This window comes from Ochotona curzoniae, unplaced genomic scaffold, assembly GCF_017591425.1.
Source record: "Ochotona curzoniae isolate NIBS_2020 unplaced genomic scaffold, NIBS_Ocur_1.0 contig_4917, whole genome shotgun sequence".
In the NCBI taxonomy this organism is placed as follows: domain Eukaryota; kingdom Metazoa; phylum Chordata; class Mammalia; order Lagomorpha; family Ochotonidae; genus Ochotona; species Ochotona curzoniae.
Window position 1 is genome coordinate 2395 of NW_024466421.1, and position 12813 is coordinate 15207.

Sequence of the window (12813 nt, forward strand, 5' to 3'; positions counted from 1 at the left end):
CTCTTGGTCTCTATTTTCTCACAGAAGATCCTCCTCTCCTTCTCTCTGTATATCTGACTTGACAATAAAAATAATACATCTTAAAAAATAGATATTTATATTTTGCTATGGTAACATTAATGGCTTTAACTCTGGGATGAACCAGAATATTACATTGTGTGCATATTATACTTTTTAGAGTTAAGGTCAAATTCTGAAACACAGATGACCTTTTTTTTTTTTTTAAAAAAAAGATTTACTTATTTACTTATTTTATTAGAAAGTCAGACTTTACAGAAAGGAGTGACAGAAAGAAAGATCTTCCATCCACTGATTCACTCCCTAAGTGGCTGCAATGGCCAGAGCTGAGCTGAGCTGATCCAAAGCGAGGAGGCAGGAGCTTCTTCCAGGTCTCTCACGCAGGTGCAGGGTTCAAAGGCTTTGGGCCGTCCTTGACTGTTTTTCCAGGCCTTTGTCAGGCAGCTGGAAGGGAAGCGGAGCAGCTGGGACATGAACCGGTGCCCATATGGGATCCTGGCACATGCAAGGTGACTGTAGCCATTGGACTATCATGCTGGATCCCGTTCATACGTTTTGGACAAAAGATTTGGACCTGTTCTCCTTCGGGGGGGCTGTGAATACGACCTTATACATGGAAACAGGCAGGATGATGACGGGCACATAATCAACGGGACTATCAGCAGCACTGACATTCACGCTGAAAATCTGTCTCTCACTCCCTCACACAGAAAGGCGTGTAAGTAGGGCACACTATCCTGCAGGCAACCACCGGAATGTGGTGTATCTGCGACACAAAACAAGGGAAGAGCTGGTCCCTTGTGGGAGGGTTGGACGCCCAACTTCCACGCATGCTCTCACTGCCAGGACTGCTGAGGTCAGCACAGTAACCCCTGCAGAGAGTACAACTTCAAGATACCCTAACAGTTAAAAATCACTATTATATAAAACACTCTGCTTTGTCAAACACTGGTGTGCTCTAAGACCATGCCATGGAACAGCAAGGGCAAGTCCTGCCTGTTAGCATGCAGTTCCTCAGCACAGACGATGCCAGCAGATGCCAGTGGGCACGCACCTCCTGGCTCAAAGTCTAGGAACTGGATTTGGACACGACAGGCAAAGTCACCAACTTGACTTTGTGCGAATGGTACACATGCTGGCTTCTCCAGTCACATTTCCTTTTTTTTTTTTTTTTTTGCCATTTTATTAAAAATTTTTTTTTATTGGAAAGGCAGATTTATAGAAGGAAAGAAAGAGGGAAAGCTCTTCCATCCAGTGGTCCACTCCCTAAATAGCTGCAACAGTGGGACCTGACCGCTGTGAAGCTGGAAGCCAGGAGCTTCTCCGGGTCTCCCACGATGGCCCAAGGATTTGATCCATCATCCACTGACTTCCTAAGCCACAAGTGAAGCAACCTGGACAAGAACTGGAGCTTACATGGGATCCTGCAGTCACACTTCTTTACAAACTCACTGAGGAAGCCTAAAACAGCTACTCAGGCTTGGACGCGAGCAGGGACTTGGTCCTCACAGACCCTGGTTTTGGAGCTGAGAAGAGCAGGGGCCATGAGCCTAAAAAGACTGTTGTATCAACTGACACAAGAGACTGCGCTGTCCTACTGACTCCTCTCTGCTCCCAAGCGACACCAGCTAGCCATGTGGACAAGGACCGCTTGCAGCAAAGCACAGTTCCCATCTCTCAGGCCAGACATACAGGGAAGGGGTGTTGGGTGTTGCGGGGAGTTTCCATGTAGCCATCTGACTGGCTAGGCTGAAGAGGGGTGCCAAGGAAGGCCAATCTGGGCCCCAGCAGGACTGCCCTATGCCCTGATAGACACATGTTTCTGTGTCAACACATGTTGATGCAAAAGCCTGAGAGATGCTCAAACTCTGAGTTCACAGGCCAACACCCAAACTACCAAAATGTACTTCTGAGAAATAATCAAGGAAAGTAAGCAATTTACAATAGCGCTTTTTGGGAACCAGATGTAAAACTCACACCATTGCTTTGGAAAAGATGAAATTCTGCAATCACTTGGAACATAGTAGATCTAACACAGCATAAAAACCGGAAGCAAGCTTCCTGTAAGACAAGTACCAGAAATCTCTCTTCCTTTTCCAGCCAGCGCTGATCTTCTTCCATTTCCTGCTGCTGTCGGATCAGCCGCTCTTCCATCAGGTGGCTCGGCAGCCCCTGGCCCATCCCTCGCAGATCCAGGGCAGAGTCCTGGGGAGAGTCCCAGAGAACGTGAGCAGGCCGTCAGTCTGTCTGCATGTTCTTACTTTGCGTGTCTTGCAAAGTGAGAACGGAGGAAACACAACCCTCCGCCCTCCGCTCGTGGGAACATTTTTGGCGCTTGCAGTTGAGACATGCGCCAAGCATCCTTAATGGATATTTAACTCCTGAGCTCACAGATTCACTTGTAGTGGTCTAATCTTAAGAAATAATTATTTATTAGAATAAAATAGGGGAAATCAGTGGGAAATCTCAGAGTTTCTGGAACTGTATCATAAAATAAATTGAAAATAAAAAGCGAAGGGCCCAGCGTGGTAGCCTAGTGGCTAAAGTCCTCGCCTTGAATGCACTGGGATCCCATATGGCACCAGTTCCAATCCAGGCAGCCCTGCTTCCCATTCAGCTCCCTGCTTGTGGCCTGAGAAAGCAGTGGATGGCCCAAAGTCTTGGGACCCTGCACCTGCGTGGGACACCTGAAAGTGGCTCTGTGCTCCTGGCTTTGGATCAGCTCAGCTCCAGCCGTTGCAGCCACTTGGGGAGTGAACAATCAGACGAAGATCTTCCTCTCTGTCTCCCCTTTTCTCTGTATATCTGACTTTACAATAAAAATACATAAATCTTAAAAAAAAAAGTCTCATTAGTTACAGTGAAAATAGAAATACTATGCAGGTAAATAGAAAGTTTCAATATAATCTTAACTCACACCTTACTGGCCAGCGGAACACGTGCTGCTCAATGCAAAGATCTGTTTCATTTACTTGGAAGTGTGAGAGCAAGGGGGCGGGGGGTGAGACCCCACAGCTACCTGCCAACTGTTGGCTCCCTCTCTGAACGGCTCAGAGCCCAGCCAGGAAGCCCTTCAGTCATCGCCCGCTGCTCCCTGGAGGCCATTAGCAGGCTGCTGGCCCTGTGGCAGAGCAGCCAGGCTTGAACCAGCTACTCCAACACGGAAAGCAGGCACCCTAGATGATGGCTTAATGTGCTGTGCCACAATGCCCAACCCAAGCAAATAACTTTGAATACTCTGCGAGTGGCTCCTGGTTTAATCAGCAAAATTTGGTAGAAATTAATACGGTCGACTGTAATTCCTTTGTTCTTGCCAGCCCCCCATCCCTCTGGCCTCGCATATACACTAATTATATGCAATTTAGAGGTCTGCATTTTGGGTATTTCTTTGAGAAAATTACTTTTTCTTTGTCTCTCCTCTCTATATCTGCCTTTCCAATGAAAGTAAATCTTAAAAAAAAAAAGACAATTATAATTCATAGGAGTGGGTATTTGGCTTAGCAATTTAGATGCTGTATGGTATACTGGCATGCCACATTGGTACTCACTTCATGGCCCACTCTGTTCCCCGCGTCAGCTTCCCACTAATGAGTACACGGGAGCGTCCAGCCCATGGCCCACGTGAGACCTGTTGAGTCACTCGAGTTGCCAAAGCAACTGCGGGCAGGACTCAAACTTCAATACATCTACAGCAGGCAATGTTTTAAGTTGATAATTTTGTTTGGCTCACGAATTTGAGTATGAATTATCTTGATTTAGAACTCACTCATCAAAATAAGAAATCTGGGGCAGTCTCCACGTGTGGCATCAGCATCCTACATGGGCACCGGTGTGTGTCCCGGCTGTTCCACTTCTAACCCTCTGCTTACAGCCTAGGAAAGCCTCTTCAGCTCCTGCACTCATGTGGGAGACCTGGAAGAAACTCCAGGCTCCCAGCTTCAGACTGGCTCAGCTCTGGCCACTGTGGCCATTTGGGGAATGACCCAGAGGATGAAAGATCTCTCCTCTCTGTAACACTCCAAATAAAAATAAAGTTTCAAATAAAAATAAATTTTACAAAACTCAAACAATTTTTGGATTTAGAAATACTAGGTCCCTTGAAGCGCACTCAGAAAGCAGCTCAGGAATACTCATGTACCTCCAGGCTGGGCTGCCACACGGCTATCTCCTGAGGTCTATGATTCCAGCACTCTGACTGGTCCAAAAGAGACGCCTGACCTGGGTAGATGCTGCTGGCCATGGCTGTGATCCCATGTGAGCCAGGGTAGCCCGAGACCTGCAGGTGAACGGAGAGAGGCAGTCAGGCTTTGCCGTCACACCTCTGCTACAGTTCTGCCCTGCCGTATCAGACAGCAACCAGCAACACTGGGTATGCTGTGGTAGCTGGCAGAATAGGCCAACCAGAGGCCAGGGCCCCATCTCTTAAGCAGAATGCCTCCTTATGTGCCAGACATGACTTCAAGTCACAGATCCTCAGAGGGAGAAACCATCCCGAGCAGTGCAGGACGGAAGCGCAAGTGTGGAGGAAGGGATATGTGACCGGAGCCTGCTGGCTCGGAACATGTAAAGGGGGACCATGAGCAAAGGGATGCATGTGGTCAGGAGAGGCCAGTGAGGCAAGGAATGGGACTGTCCATGGAGGCCTCCAGAAACGTTATTTATAACAGCCGCAATAGACAATGAAAGCAGAAATAAAACTAGCAAATAAGCAAGCAGGTGTTTAGGACCTGTACACCGACCAAATGCTGTGAACAGACCATCCTGCACGCCAAGAGACAGGAAGCCACAGAACTGGATGGGCCAAATGCTGCTCCAGGATGGATCTTTCATGCCCAATAACAACAAATCACATAGACATACAAACGCAGAGTGTGTCCCTAACGAGCCGGAGGCTGGGCAGAGGGGGAAGTTCAGCCATGGGGTCTGACGGTGATGAACAAGGAAGGGAGAAAAACTTCTAGGCACACACAGGACACAGTGCGAACTTGCTTCCGCAGTCAACAAGCCAGCACAGCGCAGCAAAGGGCCATTAGCGGAGTTTCACTCAAAGACAAAAAACAGCCAAATTCCTGTTTCCAAATATAAGCATATCTTTCAACCAAAGTTTTGCATATCTACTAGGAGCTTGGGGGCTTCAAGGAACAAGCAGTACTGCACAGGGTACTGTGGTCTGGGGTACGCTGGAGCAGACAGGTGTCAAGACTAAGATCTGTGCACCTCACTGCAGGTAAATTGCACCTCAGTTATTTTAATCTTTTGCTGGGGTCCGTGCAGTATGTATGGATGACACGAAGGTGTGAAGAGAACAGCTCCCTGCTTGGCAGGGCCTGGGGAGCTTCCAGCTGTTTGGCAGGGCCCGGCGATTTCTCTCTGACCACCTTGACGCAGTCTCACCCCCTGTTTGCATGGACACTCAGGCACCCCACTAAGAATTCTGTAATCTATTGAGGCATTGTTTGCCCCTGTGAGATGGCTTTGGCAACTACTGTGAGCTTAAGAGTTAATGTTATTGATAATGTCTTAGTGAGTGGGCCTTTAACTGCGCACAGGAGTACAATTAAACCCATGCCATTTCTGGACACCTTATTGTGTGCCTACCCATTGCCCTGAAATCAGGCCCAGACATATAGCATGCCTTCTGGGAAATGGCTTAACAAGAATTTTACAAACTAATGGAAGTGATGGGAATATGAGCTGAAACTGCTATGGCAAAAATATAGTTGCTGTGACCTTAAAGGTTAACCTGTCCTTGCAACTCTTTAGAGCATAGAAAATGTAGCTGCTTTAGCCGCTTTCATAATCTTTTAACTAGAGGAAATATAGGATGATTCTATTAACATCACAGAGATATACTTTTGATTATTGTTTGATTGCTTATGAGGCTGTAGAGCCTGCAGTCGTAGGGGGATTTAATGTTTGAAACTTTTTGTCTTAGATCCTTATATTTTTTCTCTTTTGATGTATTTCTCCCATTATGTGATAGATAAAGTTGTGAAAATAAAATGTAGTAAGAATGTTTTACTGATTAGTAGGTAACCATCTGTGCCTTGGCCTTGGAGTTCTGGCTGTCACCTAGTGGCCACTTCTGAAGAATGAATAACGGCTTGCTTTAAAGAAACTGATTATAGTAACTTACAGAATTATCTTTAAGAGCACCTGGTTGACCATGAAGTAAAAATTAATTGAACATCTGTGCATGCTGTCTTAGTTCTAAAGTAAAAGATAAAAAATCAAACGTTTGTGCAGAAGTTTGTGATGTGTCTAAGAAAATAAAAAGAACAGCTTCTTCTTGAAAAAGCTAAGCTGAAAGCAAGCAAGCAAGCAAGAAGCAAGGAAGCAGCAAAAACGCAACAAGTGTCTTTCTTTATCGCCGACTCCACGCACCCTTCCCGAGCTCCGAACTCAGCTGGAGCTGGACTCCGGCAATCTTTATTTAATACTAATTTTAACACCTATCTCACTCACCTCGCATTTCATCAGGGAAGGTTGCAGAGAATGGGTCCAAGGCCTGCAGGCCACCTGCCTCTGGTGCTGCCTGCCGCAGTGAGAGTGTGTACTCACGGGGAGGAGTGAGAGTGTGCTCAGGGGGAGGAGTGAGAGTGTGTGCTCACGGGGAGGAGTGAGAGTGTGTGCTCACGGGGAGGAGTGAGAGTGTGTGCTCATGGGGAGGAGTGAGAGTGTGCTCAGGGGGAGGAGTGAGTGTGTGCTCACGGGGAGGAGTGAGAGTGTGTGCTCACGGGGAGAAGTGAGAGTGTGCTCACGGGGAGGAATGAGAGTGTGTGCTCATGGGGAGGAGTGAGAGTGTGCTCAGGGGGAGGAGTGAGTGTGTGCTCACGGGGAGGAGTGAGAGTGTGTGCTCACGGGGAGGAGTGAGAGTGTGCTCACGGGGAGGAGTGAGAGTGTGTGCTCACGGGGAGGAGTGAGAGTGTGCTCAGGGGGAGGAGTGAGAGTGTGTGCTCACGGGGAGGAGTGAGAGTGTGTGCTCATGGGGAGGAGTGAGAGTGTGTGCTCATGGGGAGGAGTGAGAGTGTATGCTCAGGGGGAGGAGTGAGTGTGTGCTCATGGGGAGGAGTGAGTGTGTGCTCACGGGGAGGAATGAGAGTGTGTGCTCACGGGGAGGAGTGAGAGTGTGTGCTCAGGGGGAGTGAGAGTGTGTGCTCACGGGGAGGAGTGAGAGTGTGCTCACGGGGAGGAGTGAGAGTGTGTGCTCACGGGGAGGAGTGAGTGTGCTCACGGGGAGGAGTGAGAGTGTGCTCACGGGGAGGAGTGAGAGTGTGTGCTCATGGGGAGGAGTGAGAGTGTGTGCTCACGGGGAGGAGTGAGTGTGTGCTCACGGGGAGGAGTGAGTGTGTGCTCACGGGGAGGAGAGAGTGTGCTCAGGGGGAGGAGTGAGTGTGTGCTGGGGGAGGGGAGTGAGAGTGCTCTCCGTGAGGAGTGTTGAGACAACAGGCATGTAAGTCATGCCCTGGGGGACTATTCCTTGGCTTTCTGCTCAGCAGTAATAGTCACAAACACAGACACAAACCATAAAAGCACACACTATTTTCCTACCCCTCAAGTGCCAAGTAATCAAAGTAATACACTGTATATTTGTAGTCACAGATACCTGGTAATGATTGGTCTGGACCATGTGCTGTGGGCTGGGGTAAAATCCTTCACTGGATCTCGGGCTAGGATAACCAGGTCTGCTGGGCTGTGAACAGAGAACAGCACTGAGATGAGTACGGGTCCAGGCTGTGCAAAGCACACACAACTCCTACATCAGAGCTTGGTGAGATGAACTGTTGGGTAAACAAATGTTTACAACTGTGATGTTAGATGATTAGATATTTACATATGAAATAGAAAATCTGACTTCTCTTGCACAATGAGATTAACTCAAATTGCACCACAGACCCAAAGTAAGAGTCCTAAAAGGTATTTATAGGAAAATCTTTTAACTTGCATAAGGCAACAATTTCTAGGCTTTGACACAGAAACACAACTTCTAAAAGGAAAAAAGATAAACTGAACATCACTAAATTGAAAAAGTTTTTGTGTCACAATGACCTCACCAAGAAAGAGGAAAAAGACAAGCTAAAGGACAAGAGAATGGGCCTGCAATGCCGGTATTCTGTGAATGCAGCTTCAACTGCCGGCTTCTCTATTTGCGATCCAGCTTCAGCCACTGCGGTCATTTGGGGGGTGAACCAGCAGGTGAAAAATCTGTGTCTCTTATTTTCTCCTTCCTAATGTAATGCTCCCTTTGAAATAAACCAAAATATGAAAGAAGTAAAGACAATCGAGCCATTCTTCCGGTTACGGGTCCACATCAAGAAGTACAGTGGACAAAGAACATGAGCTGACCCAGCTCCTGGAAGCACACAAGCAGCCACTTATGGCCAGGAGCCACAGGGACACACAGCTCAAACTCCGTACACACCACCACCTTCTAGTTACTGGGAGGGCTGGGCAGTACAGACAGACAGGTGAGGCAAGGACCCGGAAGAAGTATAATCCTGTAGGAATGCCAGCAGTGCCACTGTTGTTGCATGCTGTTTGGTAATTCCTCACAGAACTGAACAAGAATTATCACAGGATCCAGCAATTCCACTTTCTAGCACCTCCAATCAGAAATTGAAGTATATGTCCAAGCACAAACACATTTTTAAATGTTTCTGGCAGAGCTGTTCCTAACAGCTAAAACCCGGACACAATCCAAGTGTCTGGAAATAAGGCATCAACAACATGGAGTCTACCCATAAATGCAATCTTGTTTGGTAATTGAATAGAAAGAAGTACTGACATTAGGCACAACATGGATGAATTTTTGAACTGTGCTAAGTGAAAGCAGCAAGTCACGAAGAGTCCCATTTATGGGCTCTGTTGGTCAGAGAGATGTCCCAGACACGGCATCCAGGCCAAGCGATGCTTCTGGCTGTGTTGTCCCAGGCAACGACTAAACTGCTCTCTATTAATCCACAGGGCGGGAGTGGAGCTAGACCTTCCAGTGCTAAAGTCACTTTCAGCTCTAAAACTCTCATTTTGTTTGTAAGAGAAATGAATTCAGAGTTCATAGAAGAACGACTTGGTCTCAAACAGAAGGCTAAAAGTAGATAAGACTATAAAATCCTTTGAAACTTGAGGAACCCAGTGACGTGGAAATACATTATTGTCCAGTCAAACGAAGACACACACACACACACACACACACACACACACACACACACACACACACACACACACACAATGGGCTCGAATTTTACTCGCCAGCATCTGGTGCTGCCCAGGGCTCTACTCTGGGCAGTTTGGAATGAGCCAGCTCTCTGAAACTAGTCCCAATCCCACAGCTTTCTCATGCCACGCCCACCTCAGTCTACTAACCTGGGCAGAATCCTGGGCACTCTGCTCCCGCTGGCAGCTTTCCCAGCCCCCACTGCACCACAGCTGCTTTCACACTGGCTTTGGCTTTGTTATTGCGAGGGAGTCCTTAGACTCCTCTGAATATAAACAGCTTCCCTCAGCCTTGCCATACAATTTAAAAAAAAATTTTTTTATTGTTATGATTTTCCATGATAAAGTTTTGCAGGTATAGGGATTCCCCCTTCCCCTTCCCATTTCACTCCAACATTTCCCCCATATTACAATGGAATCAACAGTAGTCACATTTAGTGAATCATGGCACTTTAGGCACACACAATGGTAGAAATTCTAATATTTTATTGTAAGGTATGTTTAAGTTTCACTGGGAGTATAAATGCATACTGTAACATACCTGCACTTTCTGATATGCCAGATATAGCATATAGTTCACTTATGACATTATATGTGCGTACTTGTCCACTTATGTTTCTAATTGTTTTGTATTTCACATGAAGGTTGCCTTATATTAGAGACAACATGGTATTTGTCTTGCCACATTTTAGCCAGGGCTGCAGTTGTAGCTGACTTTAATGTCAACTAAATATGAGCATTGATTTTCTGAAACTGTAACACAGCAAAGGACTCCTGTGTGTGAAGACAGGAATTTCCTAGGTAGGTTCCAGCAAGCTCATGGGACTACTCTGCCAGTTCGCAGGCTCACAGCTGGGGCCTGGTCAGGGGGAAGCCAGGAGCCTGAAGTCCATGAGTCTCCCACATAGATAATGGGGCCTAGGCACTTGCTGCTGCTTTCCTTGGCATATGAGCAAGAAGCAAGATGGGAAGTGGAGCAGCCAGAACTCAAATTGCGACTCCATGGGAGACGAAAATTGTAGCTAAGAGCTGAACTTAATACTACTGTGTTTCAGTGCTGGCCCCAAATTTACGTTTTTATAAAGCTATTGTCTGACTGGCCTGGCACAATGATTCAATGGCTAAATCCACACCTTGTACATGTCAGCATCCCAGATGAGCACTGATTTATCTTCTGGCTGCAGCACCTCCCATTTAGCTCCCTGCTTATGGCCCGGGAAAACAATACAGAATGGTTCAAGTCCTTGAGACATGCACCTGTGTAGGAGATCCAGAAGAAGCTCCTGGCTCCTGGCTTCAGAAGGGTTCAGTTCGGGCCATTGCAGATATTTGAAAAGCAAACCAGTGGATGGAAGATCTTTCTCTCTCTCTGTAAATCTGATTTTCCCATAAAAATCTTTAAAAAATTAAAAATGATTTTGTCTGAAAAGTGGTTGATGATTCGAAAGGTTAAAAACAATACAATGTGACTACCTAAAAACACTCCATCGACAGAACTGCGTTGCTTCAAAGGCGATGTTAACAAAGCAGTATTACTAACGACCGCACAGTGGTCTGCACAGAAGCCCAGTGGGCTCAACTGAGCCTGCAATGCTGACATTCCGCACCGCGGGGAAGTGCTGCTCTGTGCTCTGGCCGCTCTACTTCTGATCCAGCATCTTGCTAATGTGGCTGGGAAGACAGTGGGAATGGCTCAAATTTCAGGAAAGAGTCCTTACCACCTGGTTTTAGCCTAGCCTAATTTCTTTAACATATAAATACTATATTACAATCTTACATAGTTAAATAGGGTTGTACAAAGGGTCAAGGGCTACAAGAAAGTGGGCAAGACCATTGTTTCCACACTAATACCGTGTCCACCCCCCGCCCCCGCCGCCCTCCGGTATCTGGGATCAGGGCAGAAACAAAAGGAAAAGCCCCACCCAGCCTCCCACCCATCCCAGGTCCCTGACATGTGACATGCTCCGAGGGTCCTGCTCAAGCAGTTTTAATAGTTCAACGGTTCTGAATTGCTGCCAATCTCGCCATTCCAATCACAACAAAATCTATTCAGAATCCACAGGCTGACACAGTCTCTTCATGGTTGGGGTTCTGAGACCAGCAGTTCAGTTGGAGGGATCTCCAAGGAAACTTCATCTGAGGATCCCAGACCTGATTCTTGTGTGAGTTTGCCAGTACAGGATCGGCACAGTCCATCGTCCCAATCAGCTCATGCACATGCTGGTCGTTGCAATTGCTGCGTCAGTTCCGTTTCCAGCCTGGTCTTCGACATGAACCAATGGTTGTTGCAGTCCAGCCCGATCCTGCCCACTTCATTCTCGGTCCTCACGCTAACCAGTGGGAGCTGCAGCCTAGTCGAGGCGACTCCCCATCACCCCCACCAGGCCTGCCCCCTACCTTGGTTCCTGTGCTTGCCAGTATGTACCGCCGACTTGTTCAGTCTGCCCTGCATCCCATTTGGCTCTCGTACATGTCAATGGGCTTTGAAGCCTAGTTCAACCCAACCCACACACATACTGGTGGGTGCCTTTCTGTCTAGCCACCCCTGCCCCTGTCCTGGTTTTTATGCTCTCCAGTGGGAGTGGTAACCCAAGAGGGAGGTGCCCACTATTTTCTTCCTGGACCACTCCCACTCCCAGATTGTGCAGTCTCCAGTTGGTTCTGTGGTTTAACTTGACAGATTAAGCCCCCAGTGCCAGCCTCTGGCAACTGATGCTGAGGCAAAGCCCAACCAACCTTCACCCACCCTGATTTTTGCCTGCACCAGTCGGAACAGTCAGCCCAGCCTGGCTTTTCCCTAATCCAGCTCACATGAGGCCCACAGGTTTTGTAGCCCTACCTGGTCTTGTCTGCCCCCATCCCAACTCCTGCTCTTCAGTGGGAGTGGCTGTCCAGCAGGGGAGCCCACATTCCCCCTACCAGCTTTGCCCCCTCCCTTCCTGGTTCTCATGTGTGCTGTTTGGGTGCTGTGGCCACATCTGGCACGGCCCACCTCACCTGGCCAACCTACACTCTGTTCTGGTGCTTGGATCCGCAAGAAGGTGATGTGAACTGGTTCAGCCTGGTCTGTCTCCAGCCTATGCCAAATGGACGCTTGTGAGTCTCTTTCTCTGGGCTGGTTGGGTTGCTCCCTATCGTCGTTCTTGCACTCATTTGCAGGAACTGCGTCTTTAAAGTACAGTTTCCAAAGCTCCGCCATCAAACCTCTTCCTATGCCAGGCTTTGGGCATACTGGTGGGTCCATGGACCAGCCCTACTTAGTCCACCTCCTGTTCAAGCAGGAACAGTGGCCTTTCCTCACTGGCCTTCAACCCATTCCCATTCTTACTGTTGGATGTTTCAGCCCAGCCAAGGCATGTCCATACCCAGACACTACTCACACATGGCTCAGTAGGGGCAGAGACCTAGCCTAGTCCATCCTACATCTACCCTTGTCCTCCAGAGCACCAGATGGTGCTGGCGTCTTGCTTGGCTAGGTAGACCCAGCCCTAGTTCACACTTGTGCCAAGGGAGACTTCAGCCATGTCCAGACCAGAATGCAGCCCCAACTCTGGCCCCCACTCTCACCCATGGGAACCCCAA

General features: G+C 48.0%; 1 protein-coding gene across 19 annotated transcripts in view; it reads right to left on the reverse strand.

Moving 5' to 3' along the window:
- Positions 1–1787: 1787 nt before the first annotated feature.
- Positions 1788–12813, reverse strand: part of LOC121161895 (focal adhesion kinase 1-like) — a 206462-nt gene continuing 195436 nt past the window's right edge. For 5 of the 19 annotated variants that reach the window (XM_040988551.1, XM_040988564.1, XM_040988545.1 and 2 more), the window contains 3 exons: positions 7625–7711; positions 4157–4294; positions 1793–2223 (listed from right to left, as the gene is read on the reverse strand). In XM_040988551.1, coding sequence (XP_040844485.1) covers positions 1957–2223; positions 4157–4294; positions 7625–7711 — 492 coding nt within the window. In that variant the 3' untranslated portion in view covers positions 1793–1956. Of the gene's footprint in view, positions 2224–4156; positions 4295–7624; positions 7712–12813 lie in introns of all 19 variants that reach the window. The other 14 variants (XM_040988546.1, XM_040988547.1, XM_040988554.1 and 11 more) reach the window with 6 other exon arrangements.